Genomic DNA, 22,814 nt, shown 5'->3' with positions numbered 1-22,814 from the left:
GCACTGTGGTGTCAGATTCGAATTCCGGCTAAATCTCAGTAATGATACCTATTTGTTAATGTTGAGATCCACAAAGTTTTCAAGGCCGAGACAGCCATTATCGACAAAAATAAGAGAGGAGTGATGTGTTGGTTTGTACATTTAGAAGAAATGAATACAAAAATAATGACTAAAGAGATTTATTAATTGCCCTGAGGGCTCTTACAACGGTTTAAATGTACGTAAAGTATATATAGCAACAGTTATGTAATATAATAATAGTACATAATAGTTTTAATTACATGTAAATTGTAAACAAAAAGAGTAGGCCTGGAGATTTCCAAAAACAATTTTCCCGTGGCCTTATGTCGTAGACTCACGGATCAAAAGTCTGAGGTTCGCATCCTGCTCTACTGCACCCTTATTCCCATTTTCTAATATTGAGTTATTTAAAACTCATTGAAAATGCCCCCCAAAAATAAAATATTTGGGTAAATCATAAGAATGCAAATGTTTTTTTTATATCAAAATAAAAATAAAACATAAATTTTTAGAGGAATAATTTATTTACCAAGCTTAAATTGAATAAGTATTAGGTACATAAAATAAAACAACTTAACAGCGCTGCTAGGACTAACACGATTTTTTAAAACAACATTTTTTATTGGAATGTGTTTTTTTTGCATATTTCCTAGTTCTGATACATACAAAAAATTTATTTGCCAGATAAGATAGATAGATTTATTTATTTATGACAAAATGCATTGTTTTACTTTACATATTACATTACGTATGAGGGGATATAATACACGGCTTTTCAGGGCCAGACCGCGAAACTTCAGAGGAACATTCCTCATAGTAAGCTTTAAAAAAAATCCCAATAATTTTTTTACAAAAAAGTCATTTAAAAAAAATATATATAAAATTTTTTGCTCTCAAAATGAAGTAAATCTTTTATTTCTCAGACTAGCATCCCTTCCGCAAACCCGCACCCCTACCCCTCTCTGACCAAAAAAAAAATGCCATAAAAACGTATTTGACCAATGAAGGGATATGCACCAGACGAGGACAAAGGAAGCGGCTGGGTAGGAGAGGGGTAGGGGTTTGTGAAGGGAGTGATTGTCCGAGTTTACTTTATTTACTACATTTTGAGATTACATTTTTTTTTTTCAAATGACGAAAAATTTTATTAGGATTTTTTTTAAAACTTACCATGAGGAATGTTCCTCTGAAGTTTCGCGGTCTGGCCCTGAAACACAAGTATATTATGACACTAATAAAAGTATGCCATAATTCATCTGACCCGGAGATTTATAGGATGCTAACCCGTTTCCTGAATATCACCATACAAACTTGTGGACTCCGGGTCAAACCCGGAGAGGTGGCAGCCCTAAAAGGAAGTAAAGAAGAATTGAGAAGAAAGAAAAAGTATATTAAAAAGAGTTGAAGAATTGGTCATTCGGCAGATAGGACAGCTGATTGAATTGGAGCAGGAGTAGTGTGGAGTAGGTCCAACAGCCCAGTTCTGTGCACGCAAGCCAGGAGAGAATGCCAAGTCTAGTGTTAACGTAAACAAATTGTAACATGTGTTAGGAGTCTGGTGATCCTTGGTTCTTCATGATGTGAATATTAATAATTGCAGAAAACTAAGTCCAAGAAAGACATGGCATAACCAAATACTTAAAGATGGACAGGTTAAAAGCTGGAATTATCAACATCTTTTGAAGGTGAGTTTCATATGTTAAGACAGAGTGGTGTGGCATCCTATCCTCTCTGACTACACCTATGACAAAATGGTGTGATGGTTTGTTCATTTTTCTTAAACACCGAGTGTTTTGTATCATTTTTATTAAATCACCGCAGTAATCGCACCTCTCGCAGTGAGAAAACATTAAGGAACACATACAATGTCGATACTGCAAATAGCATAATCAGGATTTAATATAACATTGTGAAGATCCATAATTGTTTCCATTGAAGGCTTGTTGACGGTCCAAATACGATTGGTTAATCAATGCTTTATTGTAATACGTTAATCATTATATGAACAGTAAAATATTAACCAATACCAACATTCAAATGAAACATTATTTCATTCAAATTAAATATAAAAAACATCCCCTATATAGCAATAAATTCTTAAAATATGTAATACTACCTACAAAGAAATACAAAGATAGTTATTTAACACCTTTATTTGGTTGATAGTAAAATAAAAATGAGTTACATATTTTGTTTATATATTTGTAGAGCAAGCATTCAAAAGGATCCCATTCATAATAATTTATGTATTTTTTTGAGAAAAAAACAAACTATCTCATTCATACCCATAATATTTAAAGAATAAATTACAATACAGTACAAGAACTCTTTTCGCGGAACGGATTAACTTTTTGGCTGGTGAAACCAACAAGCAAGCAGTCTTCCTGCTCATGGTCGGTGATGAACTTGACTATGTCCGCCACAGCTTTAGAGACGGGAATACGCTGTATTGCAGCTTCCCGCCGTAGCTGTTCCGTTACAGCACGCTGCTGCTGCAACGTAGACACCATCATATCCATAACGGCGGTATCTGATAGGCCTATGTTGAAGGAAAATCAACAAAACTGCACAAGGAGAATTGGGTGGGGCGAGGAACTTGTGTCCTTCGCAGCTGATTATGCTGTAACAAAGGTAAACAGCACGTTAATACACGCAATAAGCGTAATTATAAAATGAACTTTTTTAAAAGCAAATTTATAACTTACATGACAATAACTGGCCACAATTGCTTTCCAAATAATAGAACGGAAGGACGATGGAGGTAACAGCTAGGGTATAGCGGCCAGAAAAGTCAAATAACACAATTTAAATGGCTACTCTCCGAAATACCAACCTTCAAATGAAATGTCAAATTCTACCGTGACACTAGAATTTTTCTGAAACAAAAGTTTTCCTTTTATACTTCGAGGGAAATCAAAAATTATTTTTCTTGTTTGTTTTGTTATATTTTTTAACTTCTACATCGTCTTATGATATTCAATATTATATTTAGTAATCTTATCCGTAGTAAAATATTAAAACTAGTACCTGCACGTATTTTTATTTCTTTAGTTTTGTTAAACTGTTCGTCTAACATCACGGATACATAAATCTCGTGGGCCGGCGTTCGAATGTTCTTGAATCTCGAACACAACGTGGTTTATCTTTTATAAATTCGTACTTTATTAATTAACCTATTGGAATGGCTCTTCACGTACCAAAAGCGCCCGGAGTGGCCCAAATGTTAAAAGATGGAGCACGGGTAAGTATCTTTCAATAATTTTTACAATAGTTTTTATTCCCGAGGGCGTACTGAAGATGATTTTATAAATATTTTTTTAGATGTATTCCGGGTTGGAAGAGGCAGTTTACAGAAACATAACTGCTTGTAAACAATTTTCACAAAGTGTTCGTTCTGCATACGGTCCGAATGGAATGAATAAAATGATAATCAATCATATCGACAAGCAATTTGTCACAAGCGACGCTGGTACCATAATCCGAGAATTGGATGTAGAGCATCCCGCAGCCAAGCTTATTGTCCTCGCAAGTCAAATGCAAGATGCAGAAATCGGCGATGGCACTAATTTTGTGATTGTCCTCGCCGGAGCCTTACTGGAGGCTGCTGAAGATCTGTTAAGGTTAGGTATAACCACCTCTGAAATAGCAGATGGCTATGAACGCGCCCTAAACAAATGTTTAGAAATTTTGCCACAACTTGTTTGTTACGAAATCAAAGACTGCAAGGATTTGGAAGCAGTTAAAGTTGGATTGAAATCATCAATCATGTCAAAACAGTATGGGCAAGAAGATTTCCTTAGTGATTTAATTGCCAAAGCCTGTGTATCAATACTGCCAGAAAAGACAACATTTAATGTTGACAATGTACGAGTTTGCAAGGTAACTATATTATCTGTTACTGTACCACCACCACCAGTCTCAAATTTAACTTTCCTTCTTCTGTTTAATTTTCCAACGTACTGTTCAGGTTTCCTATATTATTATTTTTCTGCCTTTAAGAACACTAAGCAGGATAAAGACTTTATGACCTACCGAATGTAGTAAAAAACCCTCAAATATTTTCAACTTCACCTGGTACTTAAATAATAATCATTATTGCACCTAACATTTTTGGTAAAATATAAATTTTTGTAGTGTGTCATTTTTTACAAGAACTCGCACTCCGGGGCGGCTCAAACCCTCGATTTTAAAATCAGAAACTTTACTGTATAGTTTTAGCTTAGTAAGAATGTAAATTTAAGCACAGAATTGTTAATCGTCCTTGATGACTTTTCTCAAAAATGGCAGTATATAAATCAGTCAAATAATTTATTATTATTAAAAAGCTTTTTTGGTAAAAAGTTTGCACAGAAATTTCAATACTGTTTTGAATACTTTTACCACATTCCTAACTAAAGCCAGCTGCACCTGTATGCATCAATTTTCGGTGCCTCTCTACATGAGTTGTTGCAGCCTACAAGTCTTGTATGGCATGGGCATGAAGTTCCGTATGCAGAAAAAGTTGAGATTCTTGTTGATGGAGATGACTTCATATTAATTATAATATTTCCAATTATGACTTCAGATTCTGGGTTCTGGTCTCCTTCAGTCGAGTGTTGTGCAAGGAATGGTGTTCAAGAGGCAAGTAGAAGGAGATGTATCCAGCCTTACCAACGCCAAGGTTGCCTTATTCTCCTGCCCGGTAGACATCAGCCAAACGGAGACGAAGGGAACAGTACTCATCAAAACTGCAGACGAACTACTCAACTTCAGTCGAGGAGAAGAATCACTTCTGGAGAACCAGATTAAAGCTATTTCGGAAACTGGAGCCACAGTTATTGTTGCCGGTGCTAAGTTTGGAGATATGGCCATGCACTTCATCAACAGATATAAAATGATGGCCGTCCGTTTAAACTCTAAATTTGATTTGAGAAGATTAAGCAAAGCTGTCGGTGGTACAGTAAGTTTTCTTTTCAATTTTTCAATCAGACTTGGGGAAACCGGGGAGCTGCATTTTTATTGTTTTTACTCACTGGCTATTCTGTGTTTAAATACATTTAAGACCAAAAAGGGGAACATAATATAAGGCTAGAGCACCACACTCAGCGAAAATTCAGGTTGCAGATTTACCGCCGTCGCGGTAACATCCACACTAAATATATCAGTCGACTACCAAGCCTTATTCGGTAGACTCGGGCTGTCCACCGAATGTGGCGCATCCCATGAGAAAACTCGCAATACAGTGTGTCATACTATTTTTTAATATTAAATCTTACCTTGCGGCTAATAGTCTCAGGTAGAACTTGTTCTTTTTGATCTCAAGGTTCCTTGAAGGATAACATGGGTCCTTAGTTACTTTCCATTAGGTATTATTGCAAAATTCTAATAAAATACTGAATTTCTTGCTTGGTTGTGAACAACGGTGGGAAAAGACAGAATAAAGTGGTTCATTTCAAGTTTATTTATTACAAATCAGTAAAATATAGTTTTACAGACAACGGACATATATGTTTCTCAAGATGTTCAACAATTATTTATGAGGAACTTAATTATAGTAAACAGGATTAATAATAATTGGAGCAGAGATCTCTCCTAGTAAGAATTAAAATTGAAAATAGCCCATTATTAAAAGGATTCGAAATTAACCTACAATGTGATTACTTCTAAGTGTCCTAGAACCGAAAATAATTTGGGCAGCGGTTCCCCGTAATGAGGATAAAGATTTGAATAATCCTGCGTATCCATTAGTTCACTGTAGTATCACATTAGGAGTCACTAATTTTCGAAGTATATTTCCACCAACCTTTATGAAGAGATGCACGCGAGGTACCCACATAATCCTCTGAGAGATTCGAACCATTCTATATTATTTTACTTGAGAAGGAAGTACTAGGAACACCAGCAATTACGAAGGATCCTAGAAACGGCGTCCTGTGTCGATTTGCCATTGAGGAGAAAAACTGCTGAGTCACGCCTCTGCAGGATGAATCAAAGAAAATGTCGACAACTCAGGTTCAAGGGCGAGATTCCGGGGTAACCTGACTCTCCATACTACAAAAAAATGTATTTCTTTACAAACGGCTCGAGAAAGTAAGTTAAAAAAAAACAACAGTTCCGTGCTGTATACTGTACTTACTAAATGGAGATTTGTTAGTTGTTACGTGGTGTATAAGGCTAAACAGCCGTCATAATGGATTCTAGCTTAAAATGATCATACGTATCCGATCTGTGGACAATAATGAAAAATTACAAATTTGTATAAGCGAAACAAGTTGATTTATATATTCGAAAGTTGTTGAAGACTTACCGGAAGCTGGTTTAATTAGAATACAAGTTTTTTTTTGGGCACAGCTCAACATGGTGCATAGGGAATTATACCAAAACTCCCATAGTTATTTGCGAGGGAAAACTGGCCTAGCGCGGCGTGGGCACTGCTCGCGAACCAGATTGCAACTGGCTGGCTCGCCAGCGGCGAGTGCTACGGCCCTGTATTCAAAAAAACTAGTGTGGTGGGAGGTATCACGTGACCGCCGCGGAATGGCTGTTGACCGCTGTCGGGTAAAGCGTTTATTTACGCGATTGATTTGTTTTCTATATTCAATTTTACTTTTAAACTATAACGGTTCTGATTATCTTATAGGTATAATTATTTTTGTCACGGGACGCGACAAGTGTTTTTTTTTATTTTATTTATTTAATGCACAAAATACGCAATTTTATCATAGAGCACAAGTATAATTTTTTATGTCCCGACAAATCCGCCTCGTAGTGTAGTAGTTGGCGTGATTACCTAACCTGCTTGAGATCCCGAGTTCGATTCCTGATAAAGTCAACGTGAAATATTGATTAGGTGGTTCTACACTGCAATATTCTATGTTCCTGAACTGACGCCTGGAGCCTAAGGCTGATCACCTTATCTTTATGTGGTAGATGATCGGTATACGCTGCATTGAATGTACTAACGCAGTGCCCTATGCAGATTTTGTGTGGACAGGGGTACGAAGATATGATAACAATAATATTGTAATACTTGCGCAAAAAATTAAATGGTATCAATATGTACACGGTATTTCAGGGCCAGACTGCGAAACTTCAGAGAAACATTCCTCGTGGTAAACTTTTTTGAAAAATCCCAAGAATTTAAAAAAAACATTTTTTACTAAAAAAAATATTATTGCAATTTAAAAATGGAGTCAATATCTCGGGCTAGCATCTCCTCCACAAACCTCTACCCCTACCCTACCCAGGCGCTTCCCTATTCCGCGGCCGGTGCGTATTGCTTCATTGGTCAAATGCGAAAATCCGATTTTCCAAAAAAAAAAATTTGATGTTTTAAAATAACATCATAAAAATTAGTCCTCTGACGTTTCACGATATGGCCCTGTAAACCCATATATTTTAAAATAAATATGTTCATATTTGAATGATTAACTCGACAGGTTCTTCCCCGACTGACTGCCCCTACAGCCCAGGAGTTGGGTTATTGTGACCACATCTCTGTTCAGGAGTTTGGGAGACTACAACTGTAGTGTTCAGGCTCGAAGGTGCTAACTCCAGAATAGCTACTATTGTAGTTCGTGGTGCGACCGACAACTATATGGATGATATTGAGCGAGCCATTGATGATGGTGTCAACACATTCAAAGGAATTGCTAATGATGGAAGGTAAAGTTATTTTAATTAAAAGTCTCAATTGACATTTTCATTTCTTTAGTACTATTCCAAAAAATGTACTTTTAAAAAAATCGCACGATAGTTTTTTTTTTTTTTTAATTAATTGAGAAGTTACAATGTCATCTGTCTACCAGTTTCGTAGTTCATTAAAGTTTCTAGGATTTTTAGGAACTAGGTAAAAAAGTTAAATTCTATATATTGTATTTTTAGTATGTCCTAGTACATGTCTAGAATCTAGTACATGTCTACAAACATTTAGGTATCTCAAAATATTGTTCAACTAGTCCTATGAGTGTTTCTGTGTCAAGGCGGATGAGGAATAAAGTTCTGAGTGTTAACTAAAACCAGAACCAATGGCTTCTCTGGTAAAAATCCTGAAAAAGAAAAATGAGTGGAAATAAGCCGCCTCATAGTGAAGTGGTTGGTGCAATCGCCTACCATGCTTGAGGTCTTGGGGGGTTTGATTCCTGACAAGGTGGACCCGAAATACATGTCAACTTTAAAGGTGGTTCTACAATGCTATCTTTCATAGTTCCTGGTGATCACCTTACCTTCTATACAAAAAAAATATCAAGATACACTGCAATTGGAGTACCGATTCAGTGCCCCATGCACCACGGGATGTGGATAGAGAAATTACAATGATATATATAAATGTTCAAAACATAGGCAAAATGTTGAATATTTGTTAGTAGTCATACCCCTCCCCTATCTGCACTTGAAGGCCTGTAGGGCACTGCATTAGTACACCAAATGCAGGGTTTCACAATCATCTTTTATGTGAAGGCAAGGTAGCCTCACGCAGCAGGTATCAGTCGAATGACTGATATTTTGCCATGTAAACCCGTTATAAGAGAAGTTCTCCCCCCGTCTCTGTTATAATGTCTATCAATTTAAAAAAAAAAATTTTTAGGTTCTTAGCGGGGGCCGGAGCAGCGGAGCTAGAGTTGGCTCGCCACCTCACCAAGTACGCCGATACCCTCCCTGGTCTGGAGCAGTACGCAGTGCGCAGATTCGCCGCGGCGCTGGAGTCATTCCCCAAGGCCATCGCAGATAACTCGGGCTCTACGGCCACCAAGGTCCTGGCCAACCTACATGTTGCCCATCAGGTAATAACATACACCTTTAAGGTATTTTTTTATAAAATGATTCATAGTAAAATGATTCGTGGGTTTATGTCACCACGTGTTAGCAACAGCCATTAAATTATAGTGTTGCTATGTTGTAGCAACTATGGGCGATTATTATTGCAACCGTCAACAACTTTCCAGTTTCTGGGGTAGCCATGTTTTTGGTTAGTTTTCTGTGTTTATCATTATTATTACTTGTTATAGGCAGGCAGCCTTTGCAAATGTTTGGGGCACAAATTATAATTGTGCGTGGTTCAACTTTTAAATGTCAAAAATAAAAACGGTCATTCCTTCAAACAATGTTGTAGAATGACATTCAACATATGTTTTGATCACTAAATATATAAAAATAAATAATAAATAAAAAATTGGCTTAGTTTGATAGAATTAACAAATAAAACTATACATAATAAAACAATAAGAACAAATGGTAAAATAAATAAAAATCCCTGAACTTTCTCACTATACCAACTGCAAAATATATTTATCATACATATTAACAAAAACTTTTGCCTAGACTTCCACATTCCCTTCTCAGGGTGTTTTCCCTCTCTGTTGCAACACTAAATAACTTTTTTGTCCGCAGGAGGGTAAAAAGAACGCTGGTATCGACATTGAATCAGAATCTGATGCATTCTGTGACGCTAATGAGAAGAAAATTTATGATCTTTACTTGTCCAAGATGTGGGGCTTAAAGTACGGCACGGGAGCTGCTTGCACTATTCTCAAGATCGACCAGATCATCATGGCCAAGAGAGCCGGGGGACCTAAACCCAAGGCAGGGGGCAACAACAGCGATGATGAATCTTAAGTCCAGAGGACTGGATTTATTATTATCTAATCAATATTTATATTATATTCCTCGACTTTGGAGTGCTTCCTGATGTCGTATTTTAGCTTTATTTTATACAAACATTCACTAAATGTGAATGCCTTCAAGTATTTTAATTAACACGCTACCATCATCTAACCACACAAAAAAAACAAGCGAGATTCCGACTTGTAATGGAAAATCGGAAACCATTCATCATCATCATCAAAATAAATAAAGTAACACACTGTTTTGAGTTTTATTTTTAAAAATCATTGTTAATTAGCGTACATTTACACCTTTAAGTGTTTGGGAAACAATATTTCCCTTTCCGAGAACAGCGAGTGGAACTCCCTTGAAGCAAGCTTCCTTATTGTCATTTGTAAGAAGATCGGGTGCGCATGTTTCAAATATCTTTTTCTTTGGATTTAATTGAGCGTCGGGAATCCTTGTAAAGCCCTCACAGTGGACCAGATCTCCTGGAACAGCTCCTGCGGGTGGATTCAACACTTCTACTTTATCAGGAGATGAAGCACACATCACCATTCCTTCGGATGTAACTCCTCGCATCTGAAACAAAACATTTATAACATTGATGGTTTATCAATGTAAAAGAAAGTTAAAAATGTGTGATGCCAATTAAGGGGCGCAGAAAATAATGGAAGTAATTTTTCCACTCAATATCCCATATTTACGCATAAAAATTATAAAATACTCCCTAATATTTGGGTTTGTCCAAATGTTTGTAGACAAAAGACTTCATTTCCCAAGGAGTCATTAAGATCAGTCTGCCTCGTGTGGTCAGCGCATTTGCCTACCATGCAGAAGGTATTGGGTTTGATTTCTGACATGGTTGAAATGAAAATATCTATTTAAAAGGGTGTTTTTACACTAGAATATTTCTGGACTGGTACCTGAAGCGTAAGACTAATCATCTTACCTTAATATGACAAAAATAATCAAGATACACTGCAATCGGTGAACCAATGCAATGCCCTATGGACCATTAGATATAGAAAGGTAATGATGTTAATTAAAAATAAAATGCATATTTTATTTCTATTTTAAAAATTTTGTTTCGTGTAAATAACATATTAAACAATTTACCTTGACCGGTTTCAGGTTACATAGAACCATAACAAGTCGATTCTGCATTTCCTCTATCGGTATATGATTAACTAATCCAGATACAACAGTTCTAGGAGATGGTTCACCGCAATCAATTTTTTCTAAATACAAACTGTCTGCATCAGGATGTTTCTGAACTTCAACAATCTTCCCGATTCTCAAATCTAGTCTTCCAACATCAATAGGAGCTTCCATGGCAGGAGCAGTAACGGGTTTCTCGGGTTTGGGTTTTTTAACTTTAGCATCCTTGATAGGGAGATTAGTTTCCGTTACCTTTTGAGATTTACTTGGTTTACTCGTCGCTTCATTAGTAATATGTTTTGGTTGCTCTATTGAGTCTCTTTCTACGGGTAAGAGTATTTGTTTCACCCCATTTAATGTTTCCAGTCTCACTAATTCCTTTAATGCTTTATCAACTTGCTTTTGTAACACTGTGTTTTCTTCTTCTAAGGATTTAGCTCTTAATTTAATCTTCAATTGTTTAAGTTCTTCAAACTGTTTAAAAAGTTAGATTAGTATTAATGTTCTTGAAAAGGGTTAATTGATCATAAAATACGAAAATAGTATACCTCTTTTTTAACAATTTCAAGTAGTTTTTCTGCGTTAGCTGAGTTGGATTCCAATTTACTCATTGAAGCCGTAGGTGACATGATAATATTTTTATCGAATAAATTAGAAAAAGGGCTGGTAATTCGAGCGCTATGCAATTTGAAACAATATTTCAATTTCTGAGAATTTTTTGACCACATCTCCACATGTCAACTTATGAACTAAATCGTAACTTATTTTTTTCTCACCAATATTTGAAAATAGTCTTTATTGTCATTTACTTAAAGCATATTTTCCATTAAAATCTCTAGTGCAATTTCCCGTTTTATTTATTTAGACATTTTAACCTCCATGTGCATCTTCTTCTTCTTTTGATGCCTTGTCAGGTCCCCTTAACGTTGACAATTACATAGAATGAAAAATATAAATAGTTGCAAAATGTGGTTCCTTATCTGATTAATTGTAAAAAAAAACATATGGGGACACGGCTAGCAAAACAAAATTATAATATGCGATAATTGCTAATATGAAGAATTTACGTTCAAGGAAGTATTTTTTTAATTCATTTTAAAATATACGTTATTGACAGTTTTTTACAGTGATTGAACGTTAACATATAGCTCACAATAATGAAAACCCTATTTTTATTAAATATAAGCTGAGAGTCCCAAAAAACCAAGCCTTTATTTTTGCTTGTACTAACACTGCCTAAAAGGAATGTCGCGTATGCCATTCAATTATTTTTTAAATCTCTGGCTTGAATCTAAAAAGGCTAATTTGAACATTCTCGCGGCCGCTGAAAACGCTTTTTTAACGCGTTTCATATAGCGTACTTATATTTTAATAATTCTATAAAACGTTCTCTTAGTCCAGAGAATATAAAATTTCACAGCGTAAATACACATTATACATTGATTTATTAAATTACTTAAGGAATAAATATAAAAAAAAATTATATACATAATTTTAACTTTGCTACACTATGGGAGGTATTTTTAATTTTTTCTACCCCCTTGAGAGTGGTAAATATTAGGATATTTTTTTTATGCTACGACCATAGAATAAATAGTATAATGACTAAACGTCGAATGATGTATAAAATTGTTTAAAAATAAATACGGTTTGGTCAATTCAACATCATTAAATGTTTTTTGGGTATGCTTAGAATCGAATTAATGTTTTACATGAAAAGTCGTATGTTTGATTTTACGTGTTCATATTTATTTGACGTTTAATCATCAGTGTGGCCATATATAAAGCAGATGTAAACGCATGCAAAAAACAAAAATCCCTAAATTAATCACTCTCTAGGGGGTAGAGAAGATTCAGAATACCACCCCATGCATTATTAAATATCTTATCTGTATTGTATTTTTTGACAAATATTTATTTTTAACATGTATTTACTATATTAATATATGTCATAATATTTATAAATGCATTGATTTTAATATAAAAGAGTCCCGCTTAAAAAGGAATTTTCTAATAAGTTGGGACGTAAAAATGATGTAATTGAGCTAAAAGAAAATTGGGTGTATTGAACAAAAAAAATAATTTATATTTTATTAGTTAACCTTGTTTGAATTCTAACTCGAAATCTCATTTTTTGTAAGCAAACATGTTGACTACTACAACATGTATAAATGCTTGTGACCGAGCATAGTAGCAGCAGTTGATTCAGATTTCGATTACTATCTATACACGATGTTATTTTGTTTTGGCAAAAGGGTTAAAAGGTCCCAATAAAGGAAAAACAGTGTATCAGTGTTGGCAGTTTTATAAAAGTAAAAAACCTAAGATTATTAAATTCTCATCCCATTATTTTTAAATATTACAACTCTTCAATATCATATCAAAATCAAATTGACACATCGGAACAAATAATCAAATAATAATCCGGCATCTGGAAAGAGTAAAAAAGGGTTCGTAAACCCTCTAATAATTAATATATCGCTAAATAATATTATTAGAATATTACAATGGCCGCAGATTGGGAAGAAGTCAAAAGATTAGCTGCTGATTTCCAAAAAGCTCAACTTAGCTCAACTTTGCAGAGGTATGTTTTTATAAATTATAAGAAAATCCGTATGTTTTCAACGTTTGGTTACTACATAATTGCAATTTTTCCAGACTCTCCGATAGAAATTGCATCGAAATCGTCACGAAATTAATTGAATTGAATTTACTGGAAGTTATATTCACTAATGATGGTAAGGAATATCTGACACCTCAACAAGTCTGCAGAGAAATAAAAGATGAACTTTACGTACGAGGTGGAAGAGTCAACCTTGTTGACTTAGCTAAGGAGTTGAATATAGAGTTCTCTCAAGTTGCTGCTCGGGTGGGAGATGTTTGTCAAACAAATAAGAGTATTCGTATGGTGTTAGGACAATTATTAGATGAAAATTATATTACGAGAATTGCCCGGGAAATCAATGAAAAGTTGATTCAAAATGGACAGATCAATGTTAGCGAGTTAACCTTGTTTTATGATTTGCCCGCTGATTTTCTGTTGCACTCTGTTCTCGAAAAACAACTCGGAAAACTAATTCACGCCAAACAAGATCCTTTGGATTCGAGAATATTCTTTACCGAAGCCTTCGTTGCCAGGTCTAAGGCTAAAATCCGCGGTGCCCTCGCGGCGCTATCGAAACCGACCCCTGTTGCTGCCATTATCAACCAGTGCGATATATCGGAAAGACTTTTCTTCACATTAATGAGAGAAGTATCTTCGGCGGGAGCGGTGACTGGTAAACAAACTAGCTCTCAGTACATTCCCCATGTGTACAGTAAATCTCAGACAGAATGGGTAGTTAACTCATACAAACAGAGTGGTTACTTGGACTATGATTCTCTTGTGCGAATGGGAATCTCCGACCCCAAAACATTTATCAAACGCACTCTTCCCAATGAAGATATGAGCTTCCTCAAGACTTGCGCTATTGGAAACCAAATAATAGAGCAAGTTTCTACTGCCATTGAAGAATGCAACATAACTAAGAGCTTTGTAGATATATCTTCTGTATTGCCAACTGTGATTGGTGAAAAAGATATTGAAAATTTGATAGCTAAGGCATTAACTCCACAGTTGCAGAAGTCATTACTTGTGTTTGGTTCTTCAGGTATTTTTTTTTTATACATAATTTTATTAGTAATATTAAGACATTGTAGAGTAACATAGCTAAAGTAATCTAAATAAAAAGTAAATAAATAATTATTGTATGTAACCACTTACCGTAGCACAAAAATACAAAACCATTGCACACGCTTTTAGTAGTTAACATTAACGTTCACTGATTATATGTTTATTTATTTTTATGAATTTATACACTGATTCCAGTACTCAAATGAGATTTAGGTACGGTGTGAGAATTATTTCATAGGTTTAAATATTTCTAACAAAGTAGGTGGGAAGGATCTGATGTCATACTGTTATATCTGTTCATATTTGTACATGATATATGTAATGTCCCACTTGATCATTCCAACTTTAATAAATATGGTCTAAAATAGGTACTTTATTTTAAATTAATCTTCTTTTCCAGTAATTAGTACTCACTATGTTGAGAAAATCACAGTTCCTTGCTATACAGTGGTAAACAGCAAGGCCAAAGACTTTGTGGAATCAGGGGCTTTTCAAAGGCTGTTTACAGATAAACAACTGTCATCTTCTAAGGCTATGGACGATCATCCTACTCACGTGGATATGAAGGCCGAGCGGAGGGACGAGCGGCGAAGAAAAGCAGCCGGAGGCAAGGGCGGAGGGGGAACTCAGGGTAGAGAGACCAAGACCAAATCTGTCAAGAAGCACCAGAGGTCCAAACAAACAGCTCAGGATTCTGATTCTGATGAAGGACCCGCCGTAAACACCAAGAAAACTAATCCATCTACTCTGGAATTGCTCTCAATAAAGGAGATCAAGAAATGTATCAGCCCGGCACTCGAAGAAGATGGGATTGAGTACTTGGGAACATTTATTGCTGAGCATCTTCATCTGTAAGCTTAATTTTTTGCCCTATTTCTAAACAATTATTTTACTACTGCTTGCAGATTATGGATATATGCAGCTCCACTTCTACTGAGCTACAACTCTTTGCTAAGAAACTGCATTTCCCTAAATGATAAAAATAGGATTTATTAAAAAAAAATTAGTTAAACTTAAAATTTAGTTGATTTATTAACATCTTCAAAATCATTGGTTATACAGATTGAAAAATTTTAATTATGTAAATAATTGTGACATAAAAATAATAAATTATCAGTACTTTAAAGATTGCTGTATATTTTATTTTCTGATTTCAGGTTTGTAAATAAGGCAGGTGCAACTGAAGCGCAAAAAATATTCGAAAGCACCGTTGAGAATACTTCTCAGATTAGACGACAAACTCATTCTTCATTACAAGATAAACTTAACACACTCATTAATGATATTAAGCACTATGAGAAGGGACTCAAAACTTTACCAGCTGATCAACAACCTCAATTTGTAAAATATTTACTTAAAACTCAAGGCACGGACATAGCTTCAGAGTTCTTTAAATACGTCGCTAATGAGTGCGGGTTACAAGTGTCTGAGGAAGCTTTGTCCACGGATCAGAGGAACAAGTTGATAAATGATGTATCTGATGATTACAAGGGTGTACTGATAGCGCTCAATAAAAGCCTGATTGGAGCCAGTGTTGATGAATTCTTACAATGCGCAGAAAACTGCCTCGAGGGTTGTAGTATGGTCATGAAAAAGATAGACAAAAAGAAGGACAAGTATGTTTATTTATGTATTTATTAGTTTAAATTTGTTTATTTGCACAGTAATACTATTTTTAAAATATGTTCATTCTAATAAAAATGAAAAATATATTTAGTAATTATTATACATGTCGTCGCCTTAATTTGAATAAAATATTAGTCACTAAATGATAACTTTACAAGAGATAATAAAAACTTTATAAATTTGTTATTTAGTAAACTTTAGTGGTTTTTTTATATATATTTTTTTTATTTTTCCGGTAGGTACGATTTTTAAGTGTTCTATGCAAACAAATGTAAAATACAGTACTACTGACCACCTACTGACTTGCACGGTATTCTAATGAGATACTTATTTGAGATACACGTTATTAAAAAAATGTGTTTTATCTCTTTTCTTTCAACTATTTATTTGTTCAAATGACAGTGATCATAATCTCAAATACAGAAAAAAAGATACTGAAAAAAATTACCTGTGTTGTATTCAAATTAAGGCGACGATGTTTTTACAACATATTGTCATTATTTTTTTGCCAGGGTTTTCGAATTTTTTACCCGGCTCTCTATTAATAAGCATTAATATAATATTAAACGGTATTAATTTACTTAATTGCTATATGATTACTTAATTTTTTATTTTTTTTACATTTGCCTAATAAAAGTACTTCTTTTTTTTATAGTCCAGTCAGTAAAATATTTTTTGTGATAAAACATAACATAACACATAATTATCTTATATTTGTGTTATGATAATATATTGTTCGCGGTCTGGCAACATTATGCAGCCACTTTACGCATGCCCGCAAGCAAGATGTCATTTAGGCGCGGGGGGGTAATTGGGAAACTTTTGGACTCAGTGCGATGTATGCAAACTTAGTTCTACGCGCCTTCTGGTATATTATAATTCTATGTACTTACCCTTTTTTTTTAAAAGATCTTTTTTTTGTGATATACCTGGATAAATTAATTCGGTGGCCATTAAAATGAATACATATTTATTTAAAAGGATATTATATTGTTAATAATGTTAGCATATTTTGAATTCAAGGTCCCTCATTTTGTCCCATAAACACGGTCTCCTCGAACAACTAGAGTCGTGTAATGATGCGGCCCTTGTACTTCACCTCGCTGTGTTGGCCATCTTCACAATCACCACACAGACAATGTTGCATGCGTCTGGTCGCCATGTCGCCACCATTCTGGGATTCCTCAAACCACATCTAACTGAGGAACAGAGACAAGAGCTGTCCTCATTTCAAGGTATGTACTTACATTCCATTTTGGACGTTAGATCTTGTTGTGAACCATCTTTGATAATGATTTACTCTTAAAAGACTGTGCTAAAAATACCTCTGGAATCAGTGCTGTATCTCGTGTTTCATTAAGCAAAATATGACTATTTTTAAATACAGGTCACTGAATATTCCAAATTTGTGGATTAAAATATCACTCGTCTTTTATTTTCTATAATAAATTAAATACTGGTATTTATATTTGTTGTCTAATGTTTAGGTTCATATTGTTATTCTTTTTTGCTTGTGTTATTATGTTTATTTTATTTAGTAAATTTATGTAACTAGTTTTTGGCCGACATTATTGTTTTGGTAGAAGGCCCAAATAAAGAGGAAAAAAAGTAAATGCACGATTATTGAATTTGACGCTGATTTAAAAACATGAATATTAAAATAAACACAGCCAAAAAATGTACATCTCAATATATAGGTGACGGAATGACCGAAATCTTACGTAGGTGTTTAAGAGTTAAAAATAATCCTTTCATCCTTAGTAATGACAATTATGTATTTGTTTTCGTCGGTTACCTACTCATAACATTTTGTAAAAACATTTTTTTTAAAAATGTGGTAATGAAATACTTAGTAACAATTTACTTTTCAATAATCTGTTTTTAACATTCAAATATATTATTACGAAGTGTCCACCTCATGTATGCATCAAACAAATCAATGTTCATATTCATAACTATGGCTTGCATGCACCAATGCGCAATGTCCCGATTGTGTCGCATTGTAAACTCGAGACAAGACCTGGACTTTTTTGGTGCAAGTCTTTCTAGATGTAAACACTCACTAAGATAGACCAGATCTTGTCTTGAGGTAGTAATTATTATTTAATTTTTGTCCTAGCTTTAATTTTCTTTATTTGTATTTTGTTTGGAGAAGATTTGGCGAGATCAAGATATATCAATAAACACAAAAAAGCGGTTGATGGAAGCCCTGGTATTCTCCGTTTTCCTATATGGGGCTGAAACATGGATAATGCGTGCCTACGAGAGGAAGAGGATCGATGTATTCGAGATGTGGTGTTTGAGAAGGCTGCTGCGTGTGCCTTGGACAGCCAAAAGGACGAATGCATCGATTCTGGAAGAGCTCCATATTACAACTCCTCTGTCACTGGTGTGTCTGAGGACGATACTGTCTTTCTTTGACAATCTAGAAAAGGCAATAATGTCTGGCCGAGTTGAAGTTAGGAGAAGCCAGGGTAGAATCCCATATAGATGGATTGAATAAATAAAGGAGGCTACGGGGCTAAAATTTGATGTGTCGGTTCGTTGGGCTGAGGACAGACTGGAGTGGAACAGACTAATCAGAAGTGTTCATGGTGGTCACAATCCTCGGCATTGAGGGACCAACTTGGAAGAAGAAAAAGATTTGTATTTTATTTCTATTGTGCCTGTATGTATTATAAAGATTTGTGTTTGCCATTTTTTGAATGGACTAAGTCCGTTAAAAATAAATAAATAAATAATATTTTGATTATTTATGTGTCTTGGGTCTAAAAGGGCCAATGTTGGGTTTAATTTTTTCTTGCCAACATTTTGTAGAGGGTTGATGTAAATTAAAAAATACACATATTCAAAAATGTTATATACACGTAGATATGTTGGTAGTGTTTTTTTATTGAAAATAGTTTCAAACATCTAAAACAGTTCATTATAATGCCACAAAATAGCTGTAAAGTTACTCTGCCGTAATGTTGTGATTTACGACATTGGCCCTTTTAGACAGATTTTAGTGTAGTATTTTATAATGATATATATATATATATATCAGGGGCGAACCGTCCGTATAATCGATTATTCGCAGCTTACCATTATATTTCACTACCAATAATAATGTTTTATAGTAGTTTTAATTATAGGAGAATAAATAAAATAATCTGTATTTATTATAAATTAAAGTCACTGTTTATATCTTCCTCAAAAAATAAATATAAGCTGCTAAATGCGGACCCAGCGCATTGCCCGGTTCCGATTATTGCAGCTTATTTTTCAATACAAATGTATACTGTATTTTAACATTCAAAAACCCAGTGCGTATATTTTCCTTGCTAAGTTCACTTGCAGATTACAGATATTATTTCATGCTTCTCTATTTGGAGAGTAGCATTTCGAGCTTTATTTCCTAAAGACCATTTTCGTTTGATAGTATTCTATTGACATATGACGCCAGTTTTTTAGTCCGCGCGTTTTAGCTAGTGGCGCCTCGCTCGGTGTCGTCAATTTCTTGCATTATTCATTCTCAGTTTAAAAGGAAACAAAGCTGACGGCTCGGCGCAGCGCAACGCGGCGGCCACGACGGTCACGTGACATTTTTGTTGCAATATTATTGCGAATATTTCTAATGAATGTTATGGTTAGGTTATGTTATGTAATGTAATATTTAAAGTTAAAATTATGTATTTTGGCATAAATTAATTAATTTAAATCTAATCTTATTGTTTTTTTTTTAATTTTTCAGAAAAAAAATATATAGTAAAAGAAAAAAAAAAATTAGTGTACATAATGGGAGTGATGTCTTACAATAGAATGTTTACTTTCTTTTATATTAGTACCTAAATAATTGCAGTATAAAATGTAAATTACAAACAAATATACGGTGTTTTTAATCAGTGCCAAACAAAAAGGAATTATGAATATACTTATTTTATTATCCTTATTTTTTAACATATTTTATTATTTTAAACTTTTGCATACATGTTCTGTCTTAAAATAATGGAGAATATACCTACATATTACGCAAAGTTATTAATTATTTTTTGTTTGTTGGGTTGTTGGTTAAAATTATTTTGATTAAAACTAAGTAGGTATTGCGTCTTCTGTTGCCAGCAGGTGAAACTGGAGCTGGAGAGATGAAGTTGTTTTTACACAAAACCATAAAAAAAAAATCCGTGTACCTGGATATACTTTTTTTTATACGCCTCCACTCATTTGCGAGATTACTTATATGTGTGCAGTATGTATGTACATGCAGGACAAATTATGAAAAAAATTAAAGCTTACCTATAAAAAAAGTCACCGCTCGCCACTGATATATATGTATATATATATATATAATGAAGTGTTACGAAGCAAATGCCGATTCAATTAAGTGTTTTACTAGCCGCCATTTTTCTAAATAATCTTGTACCATTTACCAATTTATTTATTTTATGCAGTATGTTTTTTCAGTTACAAAATATTAATTAGTTTTTTGTTCTTATGATTCTAGATTTAGTGATGAAGCTACTTAATTTAGAAGAGGACAAACCTGAGAGAATAGACATCTTGAGTTCTTTAGAAGATAAAATTCCCAAAGTTAAACAGATTGCGTTTAATTTCAAGAAACTATCGCAAACGAACCAACCAGCTGATGTTTAACATTAAATATGAAGTTGATTGTATTTAGTTTATTATTCTGATAAAATATGTTATTTAATATTATTAATATTTAAAGCATTAACTTTATGGTCAAACATTTTACTAAATGTTATTAAATATTTGTATATAAACACTTACTGACTTTTATGTCTTCCGGTTTCGAGACGTACCTGTCTCTTCGTCAGGACACTAATTTAACCAAAATGCAAAACCCAATATAAACCTTTACCATAATTTTTGTACAAAAATATAAACCAACCTGTTTAATGAGGAAGTTCAGTGGTTTTTTTTTGTTAATAGACTACTAAACTAAGCAAAAAAAATGAACATTTTTATGTATTAGGCTATGATTTTTTAAAGTTTTGTTTTTCTGAAACTACTCCGCGTGTGACGTTTCAAGTTCTCTTCTACTTCTTCTCGGTCAGTTCTGCTGATTGGTCCATTGACGGTAAGGAAACCGGATATCTCCACAACTCTCTTATCATTGGTCGATTCATATAAACTAGTGACGTCGTTTAAAGCAGTTTGTTTTTATTTAAATATTTTGTAATACTATTTTTGTACATTTTCAAGAAATTTTGCTTTAATTTAATTGTCTAAGTTTTGCCGCGCGTATAGGTAAAAACATTTTTTGTATCCCAATTTCCAAAAAGGGATTAAGTTCATCATTAGTGTCCTGATGAAGAGACGGGTACGTCTCGAAACCGGTAGACATAGAAAACTTAATAAGTGGTTAATATTTAATTACATCTAGTAAACATGTTTTTTTTTAATTTACAAAAACACAAAAGCCATAGAATAAAAGCATTTTTTGTTTCATGCATAATGTAATCTCGTGTATTTGTATGACTCATGAATATGCGATAAATCAATGATGTATAATTTAATTTACAACCCTAGTAGCATTTATTGTTAGCAATCAGTAGGGTTGATGTAACCCTGTGTAATGATCGTCAACAATAAATGCAACTTGAGAAGCGCGTAACAGATGGCATTTCAATTTGTGGATAGTTGCCGTTCTGGCCTTCACTCTCTTACCGACTTTCGACACTACAAAGAAATGGAAATGCTTTAATTACACTGTAACTGTAAAAAACAGTACAAATTTATTGTGTTATTCATAAATATGATTTAATCTGTGGAATAAGTAAATAATTAATTATATTTTCAAGTGCATTTTCAAAATTGTAAAGTACATAAATAATAACACTGACAGTTGCCAGCCAGTGTCGTATGTATTGTAACGACTTGCATAGCAATATTTTCTCTATCTTAGATGTAGCTAGTATAGGAATAACATGTCTATTTATTATACGTCAGTGTAATAAGCATTCAATAACAACATTATCATCTGTATGACAACTTACGTGTATTGTTTTACACTAATTTATATTTAAAAAAGCTGCTATACTCATACCGGACTTCCCAAAACAAAATTGTAAAGTATTTATAAAAATACATATCTCTTTTATCGCTTGAGATGTTATAAATTGTTATGTAAATATTGTTTTTTTTGTTTACTGTAATTATATTGTGGATATGGTTAGTAAATATAATACTATTTTTTTTACTTCTTATTTGCTGTTAAATTATTTATCCCCCTGAAATAAGACAAGAAATTGTATTTTATATTCTAATTATTTATTATAATATTTCACAAGTCAAGAAACCACGAATTATACATTGGTATTTAATATGACCCTGGTTCGCCATCTATATTTGAATAATTTTTATGAAGCCAACATAGATAACAAAAAAGACAATAAACTCAAATAATTAATTGATTCTTTATGCTTTGAAAATTGTATATTTTGTAAAACAAATGAAAAGTTGGAAAGCAGTTACAAGTAGGTATCTCACAAATCTTTCCTTTTTATTTTTTGAGTTATGTTTTTTTGCATAATTTTATTTTGAATTCTGCTTTCATAAATGATAGGTAATTATTTAAAAAGTGTATAGGTTCATGATCATTTTCCTATCAGCACTTCTAATTCATTGGCATTCCAATCAGTGGTGTAGTTATGCCGGTACGCACCGGAGCGGCGCTCCGGCACTTTTTCTCTGAACGGAGCGGCGCTACGGCTCTGGTCAGGAACAACTATTACGTTCCAAAAAAATA

General features: G+C 33.9%; 4 protein-coding genes across 5 annotated transcripts; 2 read left to right on the top strand and 2 right to left on the bottom strand.

Annotated features, from left to right (window-relative positions):
* Positions 1-2,158: 2,158 nt before the first annotated feature.
* LOC148276958 (guanine nucleotide-binding protein subunit gamma-1-like) lies at positions 2,159-3,087 on the bottom strand. 2 transcript variants are annotated; one of them, XR_015823622.1, is made up of 3 exons: positions 3,049-3,087; positions 2,727-2,897; positions 2,159-2,641 (listed from the first exon to the last, which is right to left on the bottom strand). XR_015823622.1 is itself a non-coding variant. In XM_088233553.1 (2 exons), the coding sequence occupies exon 2, from the start codon at positions 2,538-2,540 to the stop codon at positions 2,328-2,330; it is 213 nt and encodes a 70-aa protein (XP_088089679.1). In that variant the 5' UTR covers positions 2,541-2,641; positions 2,727-2,831; the 3' UTR covers positions 2,159-2,327. The 2 variants fall into 2 exon arrangements, 1 of the variants encoding a protein (XP_088089679.1); XM_088233553.1 differs by lacking the exon at positions 3,049-3,087 and having other exon boundaries at positions 2,727-2,831.
* Positions 3,088-3,100: 13 nt separating this feature from the next.
* Positions 3,101-9,863, top strand: LOC148276957 (T-complex protein 1 subunit theta-like). Its single transcript, XM_088233548.1, is given in 7 exon segments — positions 3,101-3,262; positions 3,343-3,900; positions 4,586-4,960; positions 7,440-7,512; positions 7,515-7,665; positions 8,588-8,783; positions 9,391-9,863. Coding segments are annotated over 7 exon segments (1,638 nt in total). The 5' UTR covers positions 3,101-3,202; the 3' UTR covers positions 9,616-9,863.
* AIMP1 (aaRS-interacting multifunctional protein 1) lies at positions 9,861-11,473 on the bottom strand. The gene is made up of 3 exons (XM_088233549.1): positions 11,313-11,473; positions 10,723-11,238; positions 9,861-10,185 (listed from the first exon to the last, which is right to left on the bottom strand). Exons 1-3 carry the CDS (start codon positions 11,391-11,393, stop codon positions 9,898-9,900), a joined length of 885 nt encoding a protein of 294 aa, XP_088089675.1. The 5' UTR covers positions 11,394-11,473; the 3' UTR covers positions 9,861-9,897.
* A 1,664-nt stretch (positions 11,474-13,137) lies between these two features.
* On the top strand, positions 13,138-22,270 carry LOC148276955 (E3 UFM1-protein ligase 1 homolog). Its single transcript, XM_088233556.1, has 6 exons — positions 13,138-13,348; positions 13,423-14,414; positions 14,838-15,288; positions 15,595-16,053; positions 17,087-17,298; positions 20,547-22,270. Exons 1-6 carry the CDS (start codon positions 13,272-13,274, stop codon positions 20,693-20,695), a joined length of 2,340 nt encoding a protein of 779 aa, XP_088089682.1. The 5' UTR covers positions 13,138-13,271; the 3' UTR covers positions 20,696-22,270.
* Positions 22,271-22,814: the final 544 nt, after the last annotated feature.

Source organism: Micrasema longulum, unplaced genomic scaffold (genome assembly GCF_059751315.1).
Source record: "Micrasema longulum isolate JH-2025_06_02 unplaced genomic scaffold, ASM5975131v1 h1tg001119l, whole genome shotgun sequence".
Taxonomy (NCBI): domain Eukaryota; kingdom Metazoa; phylum Arthropoda; class Insecta; order Trichoptera; family Brachycentridae; genus Micrasema; species Micrasema longulum.
This window is presented reverse-complemented; position numbering and strand designations above follow the sequence as displayed.